This window comes from Centropristis striata, chromosome 12 (assembly GCF_030273125.1).
Source record: "Centropristis striata isolate RG_2023a ecotype Rhode Island chromosome 12, C.striata_1.0, whole genome shotgun sequence".
NCBI lineage: Eukaryota > Metazoa > Chordata > Actinopteri > Perciformes > Serranidae > Centropristis > Centropristis striata.
Genome location: NC_081528.1, coordinates 27,838,165 through 27,862,921, shown reverse-complemented (window position 1 = coordinate 27,862,921; position 24,757 = coordinate 27,838,165). Strand labels below are relative to the sequence as shown.

At 40.1% G+C, this 24,757-nt stretch overlaps 2 protein-coding genes across 4 annotated transcripts; both read left to right on the top strand.

Annotated features, from left to right (window-relative positions):
* Window positions 1–1,623: 1,623 nt before the first annotated feature.
* On the top strand, window positions 1,624–10,601 carry simc1 (SUMO interacting motifs containing 1). 2 transcript variants are annotated; one of them, XM_059345571.1, is made up of 10 exons: window positions 1,624–2,043; window positions 5,137–6,489; window positions 6,610–6,857; window positions 7,182–7,251; window positions 7,465–7,613; window positions 8,283–8,375; window positions 8,510–8,641; window positions 9,143–9,299; window positions 9,444–9,528; window positions 10,118–10,601. In XM_059345571.1, the coding sequence occupies exons 1-10, from the start codon at window positions 1,888–1,890 to the stop codon at window positions 10,327–10,329; spliced, it is 2,655 nt and encodes an 884-aa protein (XP_059201554.1). In that variant the 5' UTR covers window positions 1,624–1,887; the 3' UTR covers window positions 10,330–10,601. The 2 variants fall into 2 exon arrangements, with proteins under 2 accessions (XP_059201554.1, XP_059201553.1); XM_059345570.1 differs by having other exon boundaries at window positions 7,453–7,613.
* A 128-nt stretch (window positions 10,602–10,729) lies between these two features.
* Window positions 10,730–24,548, top strand: cnot6a (CCR4-NOT transcription complex, subunit 6a). 2 transcript variants are annotated; one of them, XM_059345572.1, is made up of 12 exons: window positions 10,730–10,861; window positions 11,980–12,101; window positions 12,702–12,888; window positions 13,195–13,280; window positions 13,378–13,482; window positions 13,706–13,774; window positions 14,446–14,603; window positions 14,999–15,153; window positions 17,986–18,140; window positions 18,520–18,753; window positions 19,324–19,526; window positions 19,622–24,548. In XM_059345572.1, the coding sequence occupies exons 2-12, from the start codon at window positions 11,990–11,992 to the stop codon at window positions 19,835–19,837; spliced, it is 1,680 nt and encodes a 559-aa protein (XP_059201555.1). In that variant the 5' UTR covers window positions 10,730–10,861; window positions 11,980–11,989; the 3' UTR covers window positions 19,838–24,548. The 2 variants fall into 2 exon arrangements, with proteins under 2 accessions (XP_059201555.1, XP_059201556.1); XM_059345573.1 differs by lacking the exon at window positions 10,730–10,861 and adding an exon at window positions 10,882–11,469.
* Window positions 24,549–24,757: the final 209 nt, after the last annotated feature.

Genomic DNA, 24,757 nt, shown 5'->3' with positions numbered 1-24,757 from the left:
ATTTCCAGCATGCAAAAATCTTTACCACTTCTATGCTCACACTTGATTTCTTTCATCCTATAACTAAATCTTCACCTTGCTTAATGGGTGTCATGAGGTTGTGTTTCTGATTCAATGACTCATCCTGCCTGATCATCCTCACAAGATTCACTGGTTATAGGCATCTAAGGTTAATAGCACCCTGCATCCAGTTTTATGAGAATGCAGTGGAAGAAATTGAAATTTCTTTGAAAAACAAGCGCAATAGTTTGACTAATGGACTAATATTCTCTCTCTCTTTTTTCCTGGAATATCTGCCGTACACAACATGTGCATTTCAAAAAACAAAAACAAGTCAGAGAAATTGTGCTTTTAAAAAAAGTATGTGACATTATAGAGAAGGCTGTAAACTGACAGTTCAGTGTGCACATGTTTCACAGCTTAAGCAATGTGCTTATCACGATTGTGTTCCTGTCAGCTCAACACACTGTGTGCATGTGTCACAGCTCCCCATCAAAAGGAAACAGCTTTTAGTGATGACATGCACCAAAAAAGCTCTCGCTCATGCTTCTAAAAGGGAAGTAAGATGTTAGATACCATAAAGGAGGCAGTTTAAAGTGTTATCTGTGGACAGCTTACAAATAAATGCATTGCATCTGCTTCCTGCAGCCTTCTCAGCTCTGATACTATATATGTGTACAGAGTATCAGAAAAGTAAGAAATGGGATCAAAGAAGTTAGAGGAACACGGAGTAAGCATTAAGGCTGTGGACATGTCTCATGTCATGTCTTCACAGGATCCATTTGCAAAGAGTACAGGAGAGAAAAAACATGTGCCTGCCTCAAAAGGTTAAACGGCCATATAAAAATAATCTGATCTTAATTCTCTGAGGTATTTCTCTGAGCTGTAAATAGTTCTGTTCACAATGTACTTAAAGGGACATTTTTTATGAGGCAATCACAGATGTTTGATTGCTACAAACTGTGCTGTGTGCCCTATATGGACATCATTTTTAAATCTTTTGCACAACATGAGTGCACTCTAGTGGTGATATGTGAGACTACATAATGTCACAAGACGGAGGTTTGATGTTTATTTATTTGTACATTTATTCTAGTAAATTAAGGCTGTGAGTAAAAGAAGCAAAACTGTAATTTCAGCAACTTGTAAGGAGACACTTCATTTGACAGCAACTGGGGTGAAACCACACTAATATTCCACACATAATTCATGTTTTATTGTTACTGTTAAGTCTTCATGGCTGCTTTTTGTTCAATTTTTTTAGTTTTTTGAAAATTATATCTGCCCTTACTTTAACTTTGACACAACATATCAATTTGTCAGATATTATAATCAAAATATTGAATGTTTGTCCGTAAAGGGCAATAATACGTTGCCTTCTAAGATAAATCTAATAGCCTTGAGAGCGCACATACACACACACAGGTTACATAGGGGTAAGTCGTGGATCGAGCTGGTTTAACTGGAGTTTGATTGGAAGTCACTTTATGCGGTGAGTGCTTATTTATATAGTCTATGGGTGCGTGATTTGGAGAAATCAAATGAGTAAAATGTGTCACAGGTTTTAGTTCTCACACTCCGGAACAGTAGGTGGAGACATTTGGTTGTGACCCGATCTACAGAAGAAAAAATACAAGAAAAACCAGGAAGTGTCAAATTTCAGTTGTCAGTTATAGAGTTGTCTGGAACATATTGATGTTATGTCAACGGATTTTGTTTGTCGAATTTAGCTTTGTTTTAAAATTACCGGCCGCTAATGTCAGTAACCTTATGGTGCCCCGTGAATCATGGATATGCGATCGAATTCGAAGCCACAGACAAGGAAGAAAGAAACAACGAATCAACGAATCAACATTCGCTGATAGTTTTTGTGTCGTCTGAGGAAAAATGGATGATGTGATCACTCTCAGCTCCGACAGTGATAAAGACGACTCTGATGTGGAGATCATCGGGTCTTACACTAACGGGCTGTCCCGGGCAGAGCCGCTGCCGCTCTCCGCGGTGCGGATTGACGTTGATTCCATCAGCGTCAACGTCCCGACGGTAAGACGACTTGACCGTTACCGGAGAAACTAACTCACTTTTAATGTCCTCGAGATGTCACTGCAGCTGTAGCCGTTAATTGACTCTAAACGAAAAAAACGAGTACATAACTTAACTCAGGTAACTACAGCCTGCTTACGAAACTTCATACAACTATATGTTACAGAGATTGTATCTCTTCTGTTTCTGCTGGTTTGTCAAGATGAGGTCAGCATTATCAGATTAAACCTGACAGAAGTTTTTTTTTTTTTCAAATAACGTTAGCAAAGTTTAAGGTGTTACTGGGCTGTTTATGTTAATAAACACTTTAGTTGAACAAATTTTAATTTTGTTTTACACTGTGTTTGTTCCCAAAAGCTTGTTGTGGTGAAATACTTTAAAATAACCTCAATGCTATGTGCCGTTGACATACTAGCTAACATTATCAGCCCGGGAGGGTGTCTATGTTCACCGAGTCCTATGTTCCCCTGGTCCTCGGGTCCTATGTTCTCCGGGTCATATGTACCCGGGTCCTATGTTCCCCGGGTCCTATGTTCACCGAGTCCTATGTTCCCCGGGTCCTATGTTCCCCGGGTCCTATGTTCACTGGGTCCTATGTTCACCGGGTCCTATGTTCACCGGGTCCTATGTACCCCGGGTCCTATGTTCCCCGGGTCCTATGTTCACTGGGTCCTATGTTCACCGGGTCCTATGTTCACCGGGTCCTATGTTCACTGGGTCCTATGTTCACTGGGTCCTATGTTCCCCGGGTCCTATGTTCCCCGGGTCCTATGTACCCCGGGTCCTATGTTCCCCGGGTCCTATGTTCACCGGGTCCTATGTCCCCCGGGTCCTATGTTCTCCGGGTCCTATGTACCCCAGGTCCTATGTTCCCCGGGTCCTATGTTCACCGGGTCCTATGTTCCCCTCAATGTATGAGACGGGGGAACTTAGGACCCTTTTCCCCCGCTTTTCCCAAAAAGGGTCCTATGTTCCCCGGTCTGTTACTTTTTCCACCATTACAGCCAAATTCCATGGCAAATAGGCCTATGTAGGCCTACGGGCTAACCCTAACCCGGGGAGCATAGGTCCTGGGGAACATAGGGATGACCCTACCAGCCCTACCCTACCCTTGCTAGGCTAAATCAGTTAAAAGGACAGTTCACCCCAAAATTCACATTTTCCTCTGACCTGTTTGTAGCCTACTATTTATCAATCTATATTTTCTTGGATTGAGTTCCCGAGTGTTGGAGATATCGGACGTAGATATGTGTAATCTCTTGATTAAAATGGGTCTAGAGTTACATGGTACTTGAGCACTAACTACTTGACCGTTACCATAGAAGCTAGTGCTAACTCACTTTTAATGTCCTCAAGATGTTGCTGCAGCTATATCCGTTAGTTGACTTTAAGGGAAAAAACAAGTACATAACTTTACTCAGATAACTACAACCTGCTTACGAAACTTTATATAACTACAGAGATTGTATCTCTTCTGTTTCTGCTGGTTTGTTAAAATGAGGTCAGCATTATCAGATTAAAGCTGACAGGAGTTATTTAAAAAAAAGCTTTGCTGTTAGCAAAGTTTAAGATGTTATTGGGCTGTTTATGTTAATTGTAATACACAAGTACACTTTAATTGAACAAATTTTAATTTTGTTTTGCACAGTGTTTGTTCCCAGAAGCTTGTTGTGGTGAAATACTTTAAAATAACCTCAATGCTAGCTATGTGCCGTTGACATGCTAGCTAGCTTTGTCAGCCTTACCCTACCCTGGCTAGGCTAAATCAGTTAAAGGGACAGTTCATCCCAAAATTCACATTTTACCTCTGTCCTGTTAGTAGCCTACTATCTATCAATCTATATTTTGGATTGAGTTGCCAAGTGTTGGAGTTATGTGTTTTCTCTTGATTATAATGGATCTAGAGTTAAATGGTACTTGAGTACTAACTACTTGACCCTTACCATAGAAAGGAGTGCTAACTTACTTATAATGTCCTCAAGATGACACTGCAGCTATACAGCTACTGCTTGTTGACGTAACTGTAAACTTTAACCAAATACATATGCATTTTTTCCTTTTAACTTCAGCCTGCTTACTAGCCATGTCCTCAGTCATGTTATGTACAGAGATTGACTGGTTTATCAAGATGAGATCAAAGCTGACAGGAAGAGAATGTTGGCCATGCTCAAGATTCTATTGGGCTGTTTTAGGTTATTGTACAACACAACTTTAATTGAACAGAATCATTTTCTGTGGTACTGTGTCTGTTCCCACAAGCTTGTTGTGATGAAGTACTTGTCAAAATTATCTCATTATGTTATACAATTATAGACAGCTCACCCCAAAATCCACACTTTTCCTCTGACCTGTTAGAAGCCTACTATTTATCAATCTATATTGTTTTGGTTTGAGTTGCTTAGTGTTAGATGATGTGACAGCAATGTCTCTTTTATGGAATTGTGACCCGGCAAGACAATCCACAGACCTTTTTTTTTTAGCAGTTTCATGTAGGAACTATTTTCTCTCAGTAGTAACTACATACATGAATCTGCTTACAAAAAGGTCTGTGGATTATCTTCAGCAACAGGGTCATTTTGAATACTTAATTCATTGTTAAAGTAATAATCTTGAAGATTAATTAATTATTTATTATTTAATTTAAATTAATGTATATTAAGTCATTATCTATTGCCAAATGAGACAACACAATGGTGACAGAGTCTATGGTCCACTTATGAAAGCCCTTTCATTTGCCCTATTAGGGACTGGGTGTCTGTGGTGACATTACCAAGAAAATTCACAAACGGCTGACCTATGTCAACCTCTTGAGATCTAATATTATAAGTACATATAAGTAGATTCATAAAAAGCTATGGAAAGAATATAATCAGAACTTCTGCATTTATAATTTCACCCACATACCATGTTTACTAAGCAGTGCTACGGTAGCACTTGCACACTCTTTGACTGATGGTCAGAAAAATAATGATATTCCTTTGAACAGGTGAGCAGAATGTGTTTATACTGACAGGATTAAAAACAATACTGTTTAGCTTTGTAATCATGCAACCACTTATATTGACCTTTTCTGTTTATTTTTCTCTTCCCCAGCTTTTTATTGACCTCAGAGATCCGAAATGGACTCTTCAAGAGCTGAAGTTTCGCAAAAGACACAGAACCTCTTCCTTGACAGTGGTAGACTTGACTGAGCCCAACGCAGAAGATGAAACAAGAGAGGAGACGGAGAATTTGCCACCAGAGGACTCTCAAATAAAAAGTGATAGTACAAACAAAACTCAAACTTCTAACAAACAAGGCGTTAACTTAGAGGATAATTCTTCAAGACCCTCGACTGTTGTTTCACTAAAGCAGGACTGTGGTAACTCAAAGCCAAAGCAGAGACGTTGGGATTGTCAAACACGACAACAAAAGCTGTTGGATAAAGCACATAATCACACAGCAATTGTCAAATTAAGACGGTTGCCTTTTCTTGAAACTCACATCACAGAACTGAAAACATCAAAGTGTTCTGCCGATATTAAGAAAGATTGTATGCGGATGTCACTGGACCTCAGTCAACTAGACAAAAACGGCGAAGCAACAGAATACAATGGTAATCTGAGGAGAACTGCCGCATCAAATGGTACTAACATGGCCCCCTCACTAGATGAGTCACCTCCTACTGTGGTTGAATCTCTTATCAGACAGGAAGAACAAGAGAAAAGTTCTGGATGTACAAGCACACCGTTAAATGCTAATATATCTCAGAATCTACAGAGCCTAGCTGACTCTCCCAGCTCAGATAAAAGAGGCTCTGTTGCAAACTCAAAGAGTACAAAGAGTAAGTGCAGCACTGGTGAAGATGAGAGGGATGACCCACCCATGGTCATCCCTCCTTCAACATCCCGTTCTTCATCTCACGACAAAACGCAGGGTACCTTACAAAGAGAAGTCATCTGCTCTAAACTGGAACAACTGGAATTGGACAAAGCAGAATCGAGAGGTCTCTCTGATCACTCAATTCCTTACTCTCCTACCACCAAACAGTGCCCTTCTGAGCCTTTTGACCTTAACTCTGTATCCCACACAAGTCCCAAATCTGATAACTTGATGACCCAAGTCGTCCCAACACCCACCTCTGAGCTTACACAAGTTGAGAATACTTCTGAGGTGGTTGGGGCTGATGAGGCCTCAAACGGCTCTGACTTCTTGTGCTTCAGCATCCCTAGTGAACATTCTTTGTCAGCTGAGGACATGGATGACGGATCTGGGGCAGGGACACACAGAGGGGATCTGGGCATTGACAGTCCAGTGTCTTTTCATTGGGCAGAGGAAAGTTCTGGAGATGAAGATAACAGAGAGAACAGATTAGATACCGACTTCAGGGCGGCCAGTAGAGAGGACAGGCAATTTGTGTGCCCAGTTACACTCAGGAAAATAATGTCTGGACCAGCTCAAGTCTTGGTAAGAGACCTTTCTCACAAGCTTTATCCCAATAGTTTTCTGTTGCTCTCTTTACAAATTATTATATGCCAGGCTGAATGTACAGCATTTATTTTAATTTTCTATGTTTTATTTTTTTAGTTTGATGAGGAAGATGAAGGTTTTGGAACTCCAGAGGTGTTATGCCGTCAGAGTCTGAGCCTGGTTTACAGTACCATCGATGAGAACTACCCAGAAGGCACTTTACAGCTCTTGTCTGATCTGCTACAGCCTGGTTACTTTCCCCCCAGCGATATCATCTCACACCTGCTTCGTGGCATTCTGCTCGACACACAGTGCCCTTATCACCTGTGCGTGCAAGCCTTTAATCTGCTGATGAGAACACAGAGGTGAAGGAAGGATTTGATAGTAAAGTATTATTTGTCGCTTTTCCTATTTAAACATTTTTGATCTGGGCCGTTCCCGGTGGCGCACCTGGTAGAGCGCATACCACAGAGGCCCAGTCCTCGTAAGTGGGCCCCCGGCTCGGAGCCCTTTCTCGCATGTCTTCCCCTCTGTCTCCCCCTTTCACTCTCAATACCTCTCCTGTCAATAAAGCTACAAAATGGCCAAAAAAATAATAATTTTGATCTGTCCTTTGCATCATCTCTCCCATCTTATCTCTCCTCTTTCCATTTTTGAATTCGAAGATTAAAGCTGCTTTCTGATTGCAGACACCACATGGCTGATACAACCACAATTCCATGGGACTGGGAGTTGTTGACCTCGGTCACGGACAATCAGGTACTATCCAAAATAGCAAAATGTGTAATGTACAGTAAAGCTGGGAGATATGCCATGACCAGTGGGTTTGAACATGACCAAAAGCCCTTCCCAAAATATTGTTTACTCTGCCCTAGTATGAGGACACATCTACACCTGAACATCTTTTATTTTTATTTCTATCAACTTACATGTCCCTATCTGTGCCTCTCGCTCCCTTAGGACCATACAAAGAAGCATCGCTGCGAGGTTGTTCGTATGTTCCTCGACTATGTTGTGCAGACCTTGGAGGACGACTTTCAGGCCAATCGCTCTATCTCTGCTCTCCACCAATCCATCGCCAAGGCAACATTGTCATGTGATCAGCAGTTCCCTCACGTCAGGTGAGTTTGATAGTTTAAGTTTTGAGTGTGATGACTTAAACCAGGAGTTTTTATTTGATTGTATCACCCAAAATAACAAAAAGTTGGGGCGCTGTGTGAAATAAAAAGTTTATTTGACTATTCAATTTATTGTCAGTTTTCTATTCAACGTTTTCTTTAATTTACATTTTAGACAACATCCCAACTTTCTTCAAATCAGGGTTGTACATCACCATGTTAGTATAAACTGTTCTAATCTAATCTAGCGATCTAATTAGCCTACTCTCACTTATATAACTGGAGTAGACAAAATGTTAAAATCACCTCTCAGTGTGCTGTATACTAGAGAGCCTACTTCAGAACATGTTTAGTTCAGGGGAGCAAAACTTGTAAACATCCCACACAAATGATCATTCCTACACATTGTATTTTATACACTTTTCTATTTATTCAAAAGCCACATCTCTTTGGTGTAAATGAAACTAGAGTTAACTAACATTTTTGATCAGTTATTTCAGATTATCAGTTTTAGAAGTCCTGAAGCAAGGTAATTTAAACTGACCTAAATTCACTTTGCCATTCAGGCCACACTGTGGGAATCACATGATAGTACATGGGTAAAAAAAAAGTTTGTATTTTTATTTGTTGTAGTTATACTCATGTTTTTTTCTTTGCTTTTTTGTTCTCCAGGGATGTAATCAAGTGGCTCTTTTCATCCATTATGAAATCCACAGAGCATGGAACGAGTAGAATAGCAGCCAGAGAGAGAGACGAACACGTCAGGTGAATAAAAATCTGATTTTTATCTGATTATCTGATTTAAATATATATATATATATACAATGACTTGTTGAATACATTGACACATACCACATACCTATACCTGACTCTTTCAAGTGTTTGTCCTGTTGTTGCAGAATGGTCGCTATCTTCCAAAGGATGCTGTCCTTGGCTCTGGAGGTGGACCGTTCTCCAGCCTTAACCTCTGCCAAGCTTTCCCAAGAGCTCTTCCATATGCTCATCAGCAATGTACCTCTACGAGCACACAGGTTAGGAGAGAAGAGGGGAGATGAGGGAGGGAGGCAAGATGAGCAGGCTTTTCATTACCATTGAGGATAATGGAAGTGTGAGAGAGAAATAAATGTCTTTTAATATACACTGCCTACCTTTCCCTGTGGATCATGCTACTGGAATAATCATAGATTTTTAGGTTTCACTTATAATTGACTATATAGCTGTTACATTCAGTCAACAATTATAAGGTAATAGACAAATGAATTATAAAATGCATGTAATGACAGGAGACCTATTTAAATAGGGTAAGAAAAAATGGATAGATTTCCATTCATGTTATTGCAATTATATTTCCAATATATTTTACAGTTTCTAATTGTATTGTTAAATGCAAATATATTTTAGAAATGGTCTTTAAATGTGGCAATCAGTAATTCATGAAGCACAGAAAAAAATGTATAATTCTAATTGGACCAGTGTGCTTCTTTTCCCCAGTTTTTCAAGCTGTCACTGACTAATGTGTTTCTGACTTGCAGGATGTTGTTGCTCGAAAGCCTGCAGAGCAAGCTGCTGAGATGTAAGCTGTTGGAACATCTGTTGGACTATGCATGTCCACTGAAAATCCCTCTGCCCATGTCGCTCAGTCTACTGCTTCACTACCTGAAGCACTGCGCTCTGACCCCAGACCCTTCGGTGACTATCACTGTTACATCTTGTTTTAAATTTCTACCTATGCACAGATGTAGTGGTATACATTTCTGATTTGTTTATGTTTGTATTGATACATTTTCCCCATTAAAAATAAAAATGCAATTGATACATAACTGTATTCTCCAGGATGGTACGGAAAAGTGGCAGAGGTGGGAAGAGTTGGTCCATCTTCTCTGGATGTTGTTGCTCAGTTACAACAAAGCAATGAAAGGTGAGATATTAGTGTCAGTGCACTGCGAGACGGTGTTTGCAGCTATAATCATACGTCTCCCTATAAATTTAGTAAATTTGAAGAGAATATAATTGTTAAAATATATTTTGATAAATAAAATGCTCATTTTACACATGGTCAGCTTTCTTCTTAATCAATCAATAAATAAGGTGAGTCAAGTGATCTTATCAGAATCAAAACCAACATCTTTGCTGACTAGGCCGGCTTTCCAGTGTCGTTCTGCCAGGAAGCAGACAGTGGGGCCTGTGGGAAACCTCAGACACCAGTGAATGTGCAATATGTGGTGTGATAGCATATGGGATTGTACTGAACTGTTTTATGGGGGTCTTTTAACAGCAGAAATAGAAAAGAGGGCAAAGCTGAAGTCCATCTTGTAAAATGTATTTCCCTTTCATCTTTTATTTCCCAGATGTGTGTATATAATGTGTTGGTTCATTTTTTTAAATACTGATTTCTATCAATACTATCTCTCAAGAGATTGGTTATATTAATTGATGCACAATGTCCCTGAATATTAAAGCATTTCAATTTTGGTTTACTCCTAACTACTTCCATCTGTTACTCCCAGGCTATCTGTGCAACTCAGTCTCTGAGCAAAATGGGATAGTTGGCAACTTGGTCTACAAGCCGGATGATAAGGTGTCCAAGCCCGCTATTCGTGAAGCTGTGGAGGCCTTCATGTCCAGATCTCAGGCTGACCTCGGTCAGGCCTTACCTCTTCATGTGGAAGAGTCCCTCACTTATCTACAGGATCACCTGCTAGAAGTCTGTCAGTGTTGATTGTATAAACATTTAATTTTCTTGGATCTATTAAACATTGTTTTGATAATTTAATATTTATATATAAAATGTATTGTTAAGTATTTGGATTCTAAATGAAGGCCGTGCCTTGTGTGTTGTAATAAAATCCAAATCTGTTGACATCTGGCTTCACTTAATTAATTATGTTTCTAATTAAGCACAATATTCCTTGGGTCGCCATACAAATGTAATCACTACATAATTACTTTGACTGCATTTACTTTATTTCTGCTAAATATGCATCATTTTTAAATAAGCCACGGTAAATTGAACTAAGGTATCCTATTCATCCATCTGATGGTCCATCACTCATCATCTAAGGATTTTATTTACTCTGGTTCAACAGCTGGTTGGACCGTCTACACGCTGACCAATAGGATCAAACGCTGTTATCGGCAGAGAAAAAAAAATCCTTACAGTCGCCATGATACAGCAGCGGAAACGGGTGCGAAGTAGCTAGAAAACAAAAGAGAACACGCAGTCGTCCTCGCGATTTGGTATGCTCTTGCAGGTAAAACAGAATCCTTCCTATTACTTAACCTGAACTGTTTTCATCAATTTCCTCGCACTCTTATTTAGACGTAAAAAGCGCTGGTCGTCCTCCGAAGTGGGACTTATATAAATAGGAAGTCGGTCAGCTTCGAATAATTGGGATCTGTTAGCTTTTAGCTAGCAAGCTAACTCGAGCTAAGCTAAATAGCTGACAATTGCTTGCAAACCCAGCGTTGTGTAGCGTTGTGAGCTCGTTTGCTCACAGTTTATCTCTATGATACTTATTCTTGCTAGTGGATGCTTGCTAATGGTAGCTAACTAATGCGCTGTTTTGTGGCCTAGTGTTAGTGCGCAAGTCAGTGCTTTGCTATTATGTAAACAACAATTGTGCAGTATCTTTTAATATAATTCTGCGAGGTTTCGCTAACCCCCTCGGACGGCGTTGAAGTCATTTAACTAATTTCTCTAACTTTGCGTGTCCGTTTCCATCACGCTAGTTAGCAAGCAAACGAGCTAGCTTAGCTATTTAGCGTTTGTTGTGTATAGTTTGATAGCTACCTATTTAGGTTAAGCTAGGCTAATCATTTAGCGACAACGAGAGGAAAGATCGGCTAATCTTAGCTAGCGGTAGCTATTTTTACTCATTTTGAAAATCCACTTTTATGTTCAGCTCTTTATAGATTGATGATTTGAGTTACACAGTTAACGTTTTAGTTGGCTAAGTTAGCACACAATGTATTGCACTGCACTGCTGATTTTAATGTTGATTATTATGTAACTCCAATGAAATGTCAGCCTTCACAGGAATAGTTTATTATTTGTTATATTGTAGCATGGACGATAGAAAACAACGTGTTACTTTAACTATATTTTGATTTTTTTTAATCATTTTTTGTTAGTTTTTAAAAAACGTGATCTTTGTGATTGATAATGGTTAGATGTAATATCCTGTGCCCACATGTGTACATGTGGTGGCTTGTAAAGTCACAATGCATTATGGTTATATGACTAGCTAAATATGTACCCCACCTCTAACATATTCAAGCTTTATTCCAATTTTATTTAGAATTTATGACACATTTGAAAATATCTGACTTTCTTCATGAATGATATTTAAAATAAAAAATGTGTCTCCAGTGTTATAGGAATGCCCAAGGAAAAATATGACCCGCCGGATCCAAGGCGGATGTACACAATTATGTCGAGCGAGGAAGCAGCCAACGGGAAGAAGTCATACTGGGCTGAGCTGGAAATCAGCGGTAAGTGTATATATAAATCAGGAAGTTTCTAGTTTTGTAAGTAATGAGATGGTATTGAATTTATACTGTTCATAAACCTCTCTTGGTGTTGGCATAATGATTCATTGTAATAGATTACTAATCATATTGTGTGTCTACATGTCACACAATTAGGAACAGGTAACAGGCCTTTTTTATAACAGATATTGGCTTGTCATAGTAGGAAAAGCACAGGTGTTACCAATAATGCTGATGGTGACTCCATTACATTCAGGTGTTCCTGTGACCCTGAGCCAGCATGCACATTGTCAGCACCCTGAAATCAAAGCTGTTAAATGGAATTCAGCCATAATTAATTTGATTATTTATAACTGTGCTTTTCCAACTGTGACAAGTCAAAATATATGGTGGGAAAAGGTCCTGTTCCTACATTGTCATGGTTAAAATAAGATGTGGGCACACCAATGTAGCTTTACACATTTCAGTCCCATATAAAGCAGCTGCTAAGGATTATTTTCAGTATCAATCTGCTCTTTACTTTCTTGATTAACCATTTAATGAGTAATAGTTGGATACTGGGACTAAAATTTCCTGTGTGTCCTTTTTCCACTGTCACTGCAGGCCGAGTAAGAAGTCTCAGCACAGCCCTGTGGTCTCTCACCCACCTCACTGCCCTGCACATCAGTGACAACTCATTGTCACGCATCCCGCCAGACATTGCCAAACTACACAACCTGGTGTACCTGGATCTCTCATCCAATAAGATCAGGAGCCTGCCGGCGGAGCTCGGCAACATGGTGTCTCTCAGGTTAGTGCACTTAGCCCTTAGTTTGGACACAATGGAAAGGAGTAGCTGTCACAGGGTTGATCTTGAATCTGGTTTTGGCACTCATGCATGCTACACACTGGTATGGCAATGTTTTTTTTAATTAATTTTAATTAATTGTTGATCCATTGCAAATCAGACCTTTTTTTCACACAAAGTTTACATTAACAGTCAGTCTGAAGTTGGAAAGTATGTCATAGGTGAATAATGTTTTTAACTGGAAAGAGAGATGGTTGTTTCTCAGGAGGCCTGGTTTCTAATGATCAAATTCCCCTATGTCCTCCACAGGGAACTGCTTTTAAATAACAACCAGTTGCGGGTTCTGCCATTTGAATTGGGGAAACTGTTTCAGTTACAAACACTGGGGTTGAAAGGTGAGTGGCTTATCAATGGTTTTTGTAGCCATTTCAGCCTTGAAATCCCTTTTTTCTCTTGGCGAAGATTCAGCCCACTTTGCTTTTCCTACACCAGGAAACCCACTTGCACAAGAAATTATGAGCCTCTACCAGGAACCTGATGGCACGCGAAGACTGCTCAACTACTTGTTAGACAATCTGGCAGGGGCTATCAAACGCAGTGAGTCGCCCCCTCCCTCTCTCTCTGGCAGTTTTGAAACCAGAACAGGAATTGCATATTGCCAATTGCTTTTATTTACTCAAAAGATAGGTTCATCAGTAGATATACATTAGGACATTATGAACCCAACAGCTCATGTTCCCATAACCGTGTGGAAGTCATTGCTTGATGTTTGTTGTCCATGTTGTCACACATATTCAATTATTTTTTTCCTTCTGCTCAGTACCAACAGAGCAGCCCCCAGCCCGGTCATGGATCTCACTCCAGGAACCAGACCGAACACGGGCCTCAGGTAAGGACGGCATGTATCACAGCACATGGCTTTGAACTGAAGCACATACTCTACTCTGCAGTTGTCTTTGTAATACACAGCAGCTCCATATGGATCCAGCTTTCTCCATAACTGTCAACCATATCTATTGAACAGGAAATAAAAGCTACATATATCAATGCAAAATTCAGGAGTAGTAAGGATACACATTTGGCTTTGCGAGAAAAGTACTGCTGGGTGTAATCCATAACCAATACTTCTGACACTTGCAATGCAGCATATGCACACTGCCTGTGTGAACCTGAGCAAAACTGACTTATTAAACATATTGCCAAAATATCAACATATCACATGCAAATGTATAATAATCTAGAGTTGCCAATAAGTTTAGCATCTACCCGGCTGGTTGAACCTGTTGAGAGTGGAGGTAATAAGTATAAATTGTGTTGCCCGATTCTGTTTTCAGGAAATGCAGTACCAAGTGGTATAGACTTTACTCTGCTTTCAAAATACTGCATAAAGTCAATGTTTTCCTTGTATAGGCAGGAAAAAGAATCCAGCACAAATCTATTTTGGTTGTCTCATTTTAAGTTAGTACTCAAACAAGTGTGAAAATGTCCCTACCACAATCAAGCATCATCAGCTTTAGTAGCACTTTAAAGTGACGCCCTTTTGTCCGTTTCTCCCCTCAGCACTGTTCTCTGTGATGTGCTACAATGTGCTGTGTGATAAGTACGCCACACGACAGCTATACGGCTATTGCCCCTCTTGGGCTCTGAACTGGGAGTACAGGAAGAAATCCATCATGCAGGAGATAATGGGCTGCAATGCAGACATCATCAGTTTGCAGGTGAGAGATGGGGCCCCAAAGCATGTGTTAATAATTTCACAGAAAAGTCACATTTATTTTGTTTATCAATACAGACATAACTATATTAAAATATTTGGGTTGGGTGGTGGCAGCAGGATAAAAGGAACACCTGTAGAATGTTATGCAGTCCAATTAATGCTCCCTTTGATAACACAGGCCAGTGGGACAATTATTTTCCTTTTTTATGCTTTAACCTGTACAAATGGTATCCAATTTCAATGAGAAGATATAATCAACTGTTACTTTTCACCAGTCTTCTATTAATATTTCGAGTTACATTTTTTTTTCCTTTTTGGAAAGCGGTGTTTGTTAAACTTGCATGACTGTCAGTGTTTTCTGTTGTCCATCATGACACCTTTTGTTGCCTATTACAGGAAGTTGAGACGGAGCAGTACTACAATTTCTTCTTGCCTGAGCTGAAGGAACAGGGATACGACGGGTTCTTCAGTCCAAAGTCACGAGCCAGGACTATGTCGGAGTCCGACCGTAAACATGTGGACGGTTGTGCAATTTTCTTCAAGACAGAAAAGTATGTACATAAATTCTTTATAGTTACTGTCATATGGCCTGTGTCTTTTGTTGACTGTCCATTATACGACATGGAATTATTTGTTTGTAAATTAAAGGCAGTTTTAGATGTGTTGTATTAATGCCAGAACCACTGACTTGAAGCTCTTAGGCAGTCGGAATCCACTTAATAACTTAATGTCTAATATAGTTATTGTACTAGGGTGGGATTAGGATAGTGGCTGATATTCTTACCCGAGTGATTAACACAGTTATTGTGGTGCAATTATAGTTGATCACTAAGCTTCTGAGATTTCTTCCATTTATCAGATGCAATATTTCTGACAAAGCAATTAAGTATTGCATTGTAAGCCTTTCACTGCAGGTGCAATCTGTGCTGCTGGGAACTTGAAACCTTTTTTTTTTTTTATTGTTGATGGTGTCTTGTTTTGGTTGAGCGGTTTACCAGCTGGGTGGAGCTACAGCCACTCGCCTACCTAACCAGTTTGATTTTACTGCAAATGAGAAGGTATGTTTGTTGTAACCTTCAGATAGTGCTGACCTTGATTGCACTCAAATAGGCAAAGATTTGTGACTATTTATATGTTTACCCTGCCTTAACTCTTAAATACAGTTTCAGAAACCAGAAAAAACACAAACTGTCTGCATTCATATCTGAATACAAAAGCTAGATGTTCTTAGACTGATCACTAAGGGTGATATTGAAATAAATCTTCAAATTGACCTCTGTTTAAATCACAGCACATAGCTTTGACCGAGTTGGTTATCCACATTCTGAGAAATTATGAAAAACATTGCACATGGCTATTGTTTGATATGATCACGGTCTCATGCTTTTGAGTCTGCCATAGCTAGAGCTGTGACTATATTCAATTTAAATCATTGCATTGAAAAGCAGCATTGCCCTGCGGTTTAGCAGTTAACTGCTCTAGCATGTATAATGGTGGCGATGACCTCATCACGTTGCCCTGATGTGGCAGTCATTGTCACAGCCCTAGCCATGGCTGCCTACAAAATCCTGCACAAATCAGACAACAACAGCGATAGGGCATTTTGCATGATATTTGCATGGGCGTCAGTGGTTGGCAATGAATTCTGAGTACCTGAAAGGAAGCCTATCAATTTCACAATGTCTGTTTACAGGTCTTGGGTAGCACTATTCCATATGTGGAGGAAAAACAGTTGTATAAAGCATTTTGTGGCTCCAGAGTGGGCAGTGTGAAGTCTGATCAATTTCCTTAAGTTGAAAATGAAGATCTGGTAGTGTGGGGTCTGAGAGAGGCCAGTTCATCCCTGCTTGTGGCTAGAGACCTTTTCTTTGCCGCTACTAGCATTACATAACAGTCTCTTGACCAAACTATTGATGGACATGTTGCATTGTGGGTAATGGCAGGTATCTGGTTTTGACAAGTAACACATTTGTGAAATCTAAACAACAATGTCTGGTTGTGCTACATTACTGTTGATTACTGTTTGTTTTTAAAGAGTGACAATGTTATAGGAATGCAATGCTAAATTGTTGTACTGGAGTGCTGATGCCAAGATGACAGAAAAATGGCATTCAAGGTTTAAATTTTCTCCCCGTAGTCATAGTTTCAGCTGGGGGATGTTTTCAAGTGGTGAATTTGCATCTTTATGTGAGTTATTTGGTTTTTAAAAAAAGAACTGTCAAGAAAGGAAACTACTCAAACTAAACGTATTTTCCTATTAAACAAAAAAATAGAACCATTATTATTAGAGCTAAAGGAGAACGATAACTGATGTGTGTATTTTAGAGAGAAACTAGAAAAGGCTCTGCAGTAAATGAGTGATTACATCTACAAAGTATTACAGCTGACTGTGTTATTTTTTTTGCTTTTGAAACTATTAATATTTGCATATGAATGTATATTTATTGCTAAGCATCAGTCAATGTTAATTATTTTCTGTACTGCATTGGTAATAGGTCATGTCAGTTAAGCTTATTAGAGTTAAAGGAGGGTTACGGAAGGAGTGAAAGAGATTGTGTTTGGATTTAAATTTTGACACCATATAGAAAATCTTTGATAATGAAGCTGTTGGTTACTGAGCAAAGTTTTGGTTCGCACGGGTTGAAAGCGCTTCGCCAGGTCATCATTATAAACGTCTTGTGTATGAAATAATGCTGTGGGCACTACATTGAGGCTGCAGTGTGTGACTGAAGACGTAGAGAAGTGGCTGTCAGTCAAATAAGCACATTTTTCAATTAATTTAAAAGAAATAAAATAATAGATGAAAATAAATAACTACTCTATATAATCAGCTTCATAAATTCCTGCTCACTCATAAAACGGTACATTTATAAAATTAATGAAAATGTATTGTACTGCATGTTACTAATGTTGGCAAAAAAAGCTGCCCAATTTTAGGACTAATTAGGAAAATTTGTCGCTCCATGTATTGGCATTTAAATCATTATGTCCCATTGGCGCTGATAGTGAGAGGCATCAAGTTCTATTAAATTAACCGAATGTGACTCTGTCTGAGGAGCAATCTCAGAGCTTTGGGAATCATTAAAGTCTCTGTTTATCTATAAGTCAGTTAAATGGACAAAAGAGTACATAAATGAAGTGTTATCATGTTTGAGAACCATTGTGGACACAGCTGCAATCATTTTGAGTCTGAAGATTGCACCACTTAGTTCAGATGTTTTGATTTGCCATGCAGAGGATTCTCATCTGGAGTGCAACTTTTGGAATTTGTGATTTATTTTCAACACATAATTATGTGGATGTTTTTTTTAATTTATTTACAACACAGCCTACAAAACTTGTGTTAAGTCCTCTGTTTTCTTGTCTTGTTCTGTTTGTTTCAGATTCAGTGCAGTGCAGAAGCACACAGTGGAGTTCAACCAGCTGGCCATGGCTAACTCCGAGGGCTCAGAGGCAATGTTGAACAGGGTGATGACAAAGGACAACATCGGGGTAGCTGTACTGCTTGAAGTCCGCAAAGAAATGATGGAGGCCTCCTGTGAGTAGACAGTCTATTCTGATCTTTGGGACTTAACATTTGATATTGGTTATGTAAATTAGATTGGCTAATCCTGAGTAGACTTGTCTGAAACTCACTGAGAAGTAGGATATGTCTAGATGGTAACACTAGATTTGTGAAACTCGTGCAAGATCTCTAGAATAGTTGTTGGGTAGCAGATCTTGTGAGAGCATAAGCTAGTTTTTGCTATATGTTTTAGCAAACCTTGCATTTTTTCTTCTAGACAAGACCACTTCTTGTAGGTGGTGTTGCAGATGTCCATGGTGCATAAATAACCCTTTTATGGCACTATGTTTGATTAGTCTCAACTCAAGCTTTGTATCACTTCTCCCTGCTTACTTTTACTTCCTCCTTTTAGCTGGAAAGTCACTCCACGGCATGGAGAAACAGCTGCTGCTGGTAGCTAATGCCCACATGCACTGGGACCCAGAGTACTCTGACGTCAAGCTGGTCCAGACCATGATGTTCCTGTCGGAGGTGAAGAACATAGTGGACAAGGCCACACGCAGCCTCAAGTTGTCCTCTGTCTCTGGTGAGACCAATGCCATTCCACTGGTGCTGTGTGCTGACCTCAACTCCTTGCCTGACTCTGGTAAGCAAGCAGGGCTAATAGAAGTGTGCTTTACCTGATCTCAAAGAATTTGTATACAAAAAAATCTTAAGCACTAAACTACACCATGCCTAGATAAATATTTGGTTGTTTGTTTGTTTCCCAATGTTTCCAACATGATTGGTACCAATGGATTCCTTAAGACCCTTCTATTTTCACATGGTACCTCCACACTGGTGTTAAAACTGACCCTATTAAAATGAGTATGTACAAAACCCACTACTTGTGTATATATGTCCTGTGTCAAGAGTTCACACCCAACAAAGCATTTCCTTGGATCCTGAGCAATAAACCCTCAAGGTGTGAGATCCATCAGATGATCGGTTGTTGGGGAAAAAAAATCTAAGAACAGACAGAGACGCCCCCCTTTTAGCTAGATACACAAACTGTTGCATGACTTGGAACATTAGGGGGATTTTTATGTTATAGCTACAGTTTAGCAGGGCATATGGTGCCAGTAGGGATTGTTTTTGTTAGTCTGGGACCTTGAAGTGCCACTTGACCGGTCTTGATGCTGATGAATACTGCTTCTCATACCTCCCCTCTGTTCAGGCGTAGTGGAGTACCTGAGTACTGGTGGGGTGGACTGCACCCACAAGGACTTCAAGGAGCTTCGTTATAGCGACAGCCTGACCAAATTCAACTGCAATGGTAAGAGCACCACGTCCAACGGCAGGATCACCCATGGCTTCAAGCTGAAGAGCGCTTACGAGAACGGCCTGATGCCTTACACCAACTACACCTTCGACTTCAAGGTGACTATACTGACAGCACTGGTGTTTGTGTATGTGGTTGTAGTTGATAATGCTGCTTGTATTAATCTGAGGGGATTCACTTCTTCTCTCCTTAGGGTGTCATCGACTATATTTTCTACTCCAAGCCTCACCTGAACGTGCTGGGTATCTTGGGCCCCCTGGACCCCCACTGGCTTGTAGAGAACAATGTCAGCGGCTGCCCACATCCCCACATCCCCTCCGACCACTTCTCCCTCTTCAGCCAGCTGGAGCTGCTCCTGCCCAACTTGCCCCCCCAGGTCAATGGGCTCCATCTGCCTGCACGCAGGTAGTGAGTCCCTGCCACACCACCAGGGGGAGCTGCAACCACAGCCTCTCCCTTTCAAACCCTCCTCCCTCCCACTACCAGCTCTTCCCTCCACCATACCGGAGGAGGAAGACAAATACACAACCTGTAAAATATTCGTACAGTGAGGTCTGGCCGACAGGGATTTCGTATAATGTTATAGATATTCTATATTTTTCTTTTTTCTTTCTCCGTTTTTCTTTTTTGTTCTTTTTTTAACTGCTCGATTCAGTCCTGTTTGTGTATCATATTTTGTGTTTCGGACTCCCTTTCCTCCTCAAATCCACCCACCCTTCCACTTTGCTTCTGTTTTTCCAACTTGAGGGGATGGTAGCTTGTTCAGATTTGTCACACGGGGCACTGTTTGGTTTTAGAGCAGGGGAAACTGAGAAGTGGCTGAGGGCACGACATTCACCTTAAAAGCTCCACAGCTGATGGTCTGCCCGTCTGTCTGTCCTGTACAAATCTGAAACCAGCAAAGACAGCAGACTTGTCAGTCTCAGACCTCCATCATTGGCTTGTGCATGTTTTCCCCTGTAATCTGGGCAGCCAGCGTACTTTCTCAGTCTTTCTAGGATGCACACATTTGTTGATTCAGATGTTGTTGGGTTAGAGCAGCTTTTAGCTGGTAGTTTAGCGATCCCCGAGGTGGATGTAGCGCAGCTCGTATGAGGTGAGATTTCCTGCTGTCATTCTGTGGTGCTGAGGCCTTTAGTGTGGTCACGGCCTCCCATGGTGCTACAAGATAGTCTACACCTCTGACCCCGACCCTGGTGCATTAGCTACCAAACCCACAGACGCCTCGAGGACTACATTTGCCCAATTTCATATGGACTGTATGTAGTGTTAATTTGTGAAGGAAAGCTATGGTGAGAAACTGAGGCAGCTACCATCCTGTTTGCAGACTGTTTCACCCCAGCTTGTATAGTTGTTAGGCTAGTCTTGTGCTTAGGAGCTCATGTGGCCCACATACCCCCATTTTTTGGGCAAGGGGCAAGGGATTTAGGCTGATGGGCAAAGCGTTGAGGGGCTTTCACAAATCTTTTCTTTGTCTCGATTGCTTTTAGGCAGAGAGAGTGAGTAATGGCTGATACACAGGAGTAAAAACCAGCATTCCTCTCACTGTCTGGAGTTGCCATCCAACTCCACACATGCAAGCTTACACACATGCACGCACACACACATAACACAGGTAATTTGCAGGCAGATCTGTAGCACTGTCTCCGAGGCCAGTAGTGACTTTCCCCAGCCATAAATTCCATACACAAAAGCAGTGGCTTTTTCACAAGTGTTTGTACAGAATAGAAATCTAGACTCAGTCTTTACATGATTGTATATGAACCACAAAAGACCTGTTTTCTGGCGTTTTTTGTACTAAGAGTAAATTATGATCAGATTTGAAAAAAAAGATTGTATTGTAAACTATGGCTAAATTTTTATCCAGTTAATGTTAAGATGAATTGATATTACCAGCTTGTACAAAAGACGAAAGAAGAGGTTGTTCAAGGCGTTCACTGTCACTACTTTGCACTCCCTAGAGTTTAACTGTAATTAATGTACCAGTATTGTTTTATTTGCTCCACCCCCCACCCACCCCCTGCTGTTGATTTGATTTGCCGGCACATTGCTGCGATTGTAAATAGACACTGAGTAAACTCTGCCTGTTGCTTCTCGCCCATTAACAAAGCCATTGATCCACACTGCTGCCATCAGTTCAGACAAAAGGACACGCAAGGATAAGTCACAGCCCACCAGTGACTCCACATCTGTTCATCTATATATCTCTCCCACACACTCCCACTAGTGACGTGTGACTGATACAACCTATATTAATCCTACATGTACAAGAAAACATCGTGCCTCACTGTAGCAGTTGTCGTTGTCTTGCACTATTTACATTTGACGAACGCCTGAACAACCTTTTCTCCTTTTATTTTTAAATACTGTTGAGACATTTGTGAAGATTTTATGTCCTTTTATTGGTTTTTGTTAATGTTGATTTCCTTTTTTATGAGCTGTGACAATGTTATGATGATGTGTATATCCTTCCTATTCATTGAGCTCTCTAGTAATCAGGTATGCTTTCTCCACCGGCCCTTGCTCCGCTCTTTAAGCAACACAACTAGGATGTCTAACCTTATATAAATCCACTCTCTCAGATTGTTTTGCTCCCTATTTGTACCTTAGCACAGCGCCATGCCCAGATCCCCAAAATATCTAGCCCATAGCGCCTTCCCTGGCCATGAATTTTAAACCTCCTTCAGCCTGTCCATCACCCTATACCGCCCAACCTCAGACGTTTCCTACCCACTATATTACTCAAGCTGTGTCTTTTAAACCCTTTGCTCAACCACTTTGTATAGTTCTCGTACCCTCATCACTGCAGCTATAGTGCCATCTGTGGACCCCCTACCTCTGTATTGGAAAAGGTGGAAGGCCCATTTTGCTCTGCTTTTGGATGAACAAGGGATGAGGGGGAGTGAGCTCAGCTATTTTTGAATCAAATTGGTTACATCTCAACAAATGAGAGAAATCTGCCAGTGATGAGACAATTTATTCCACAGACATGCTTTTACACAGACACCGGATGATGAGCACTTATTAGATTCAGATGCAGCTCCCCTCACTCCCTGGCCCATCATATTAGCAAAAAAAGATCTAATTTACTTTAATGTATATGTTGAAATTACATTTTTAAAGCAAGAAGGAAGCAAGTAAATAGGAAGTATAGTCCTCAGATCAAGGTTTCTTGTCCCATTTGTTTCCCCTTACATGTTTGTCTTTTAACTTTTTTTTTGTTTTCCAATTGAAACCAATGTGTCCAGTTTGATTTTTTTTTTCTTGAATGGCATTAGTATTGTAGTAGATTTAAAGGCTAGCTTTTTTGTAAAGTGTGAATAAAAGATGTATCTCATGTTTCCTTTCTAAAAAGATATTGAATTGTGTTGTTGATGTGTAAATCATGAATTCTATGATGGTGTTATGTTTGCTACATTGTTTTTACTTTTCCCCCCATATACTCCTATTCCAATCACAAACCAAATCCTCTGTAGAAATCATGATGAGACGTTGTCTTGATGGGTTGATTAGAGAAGTTGAATGTTCCTGATGATGCCTCGTAGAACGAAGGATTGAGAGCTTATCGGAGGAAAAGTACCTGCATCGTTGGTATCAGTAAAAACTTTCAGCACAGGGATATTAAATTTGTTTCTGTATTTTTTTTGCTTTTACTTTTCAGCTTTATTTTGGATGTTGCATGGCACTAGCTGGAGAGTGCTGGTGCCTGTAGATTAGGGCAGCAGAGCTGTCTTACTAGTGGCTGCAGTTCAGTACTAGAGAACACTGTTCTGACTGGTGTAAAATGTGTTTGTAAGACTAAGCTAACGGAGCGCCGCTGGTCGCTAGACTGGTCCTGTGATGATTTTGAGTACTACTAGTCCATTTCACTCTGTTCTTGTGCGTCACAGAGGTTAAACCTGTTACACTAGCTAGCTACTATTGATAGTCACTGATTTGACTCTTTTCTTTCGGTTGTTGACTCCCCCTGTGCCCTCCTCTCTCCTCCTCATCGCCCTCTTGTAAAACCACAGACTGGCTTCTGACTGAAAATCTGGCAAATCACAGAGCTGAGTTATGTCACCCTGTAAGCTTCAGCAAGTGATCACATTGTTGGCTTTGTACTTTCCACTGTTGCATTGTGTTTCATAGTTGGCTTGTTTAGGCGTAGAGTAATTTCCCAGGCTGCATCTCTTTGTAATGGTGCACACCAAAGCTGCTTGTAGTCCAGTTCTCTGTTGTAGAGCGATTTCTTTCACCAACCAGTCGCAATTTTCGATTATTTTATTTTTTATCCGAATCATAGTCTTCATGAAATGTAGGGCTGTAAGGAAAGCAAGGTACTTTTGTCCTTTTTCCTTGAATCACATGAACATGTTGCATCCATATTCTTTTCGGGGTTTGGTTTCTCAATCCATCAACTCATGTTAAATGCATCCTTTTCCAAAAAAACAAAAACAAACTTGGCAATAATACCCAGAAACATTCAGAATGGGTTTTTAAGTAATTTTATCCGTAAAATGTAGCTATTTCATCTTTCAAACTGTGGTCGTTTTGCTTTCGTACTCTCCATCTTCAACCTTCTCGACCGTTTTGTTTCACGAACAGCTTTCTTTCCCCTTTTTATCACCCATCTTGTATATTTGCTCATCTCCTTCTCCCTGCCGATCTAGTAGTAGTTGTTCAATGATCAGGATTGTCTATCTGTAGTCAGCTGAGTACATATATTGATCTGTGTCACTGTGTTTATGCACTGGACCAACTATTGTTTACCATTCATGAAATACCAGCAAAAAAAAAAAAAGAATAATGACAAAACACTTGCACAATGTTGTAGAATGTCCATTAATCCAGATGAGAAATCAAGGCAGCTGTTTTCAAATCAACACATACTGTTTTAAAAAGAAACTGAATGGTAAACAATGCTTTCTGTTGTACCCCTTAGCCGTCCTCTCGATTCTCTTTGGACTAGTTTTGTTCTTTTATTTTTTCCGTTTGACTACAGGTTCTGCTTGTTTCCTTTACACCTACCTATGTATTTTCCTACTTCTGGTTGAAAATAAATTCTATATTATCTGTTTCAAGCTGTGTCACCTCTTATTCTTTGCAATGGATATTGAAAATAAATTCTATATCTGTTCTACTTGTATCGCTTCCTTGTTTTTCCTCTTTAAATTCTTTCTAGTCTTTTTTTAGACTTAATTTCAAACCAGACACAACACAATAACATCATATAAACTGTACAACTGTAGGTTGTATTTTTAGTCTTATTTTCTTCCTCTTGACCTTATCTGCCATTTAAAATGTAGAAAACATTCTGTGAAAGCAAGCGGATCACTATCTCACATTG

Bases quoted from the DNA above. Each gene is read 5' to 3' on its own strand.
- simc1 (XM_059345570.1), top strand. From the start codon at position 1,888: ATGGATGATGTGATCACTCTCAGCTCCGACAGTGATAAAGACGACTCT. The intron at 2,044-5,136 runs GTAAGACGACTT...TCTCTTCCCCAG, and splicing joins TCAGCGTCAACGTCCCGACG to CTTTTTATTGACCTCAGAGA. The intron at 8,376-8,509 runs GTGAATAAAAAT...CTGTTGTTGCAG, and splicing joins GAGAGAGACGAACACGTCAG to AATGGTCGCTATCTTCCAAA.
- cnot6a (XM_059345572.1), top strand. From the start codon at position 11,990: ATGCCCAAGGAAAAATATGACCCGCCGGATCCAAGGCGGATGTACACA. The intron at 12,102-12,701 runs GTAAGTGTATAT...CTGTCACTGCAG, and splicing joins GGCTGAGCTGGAAATCAGCG to GCCGAGTAAGAAGTCTCAGC. The intron at 18,141-18,519 runs GTGAGTAGACAG...TCCTCCTTTTAG, and splicing joins AGAAATGATGGAGGCCTCCT to CTGGAAAGTCACTCCACGGC.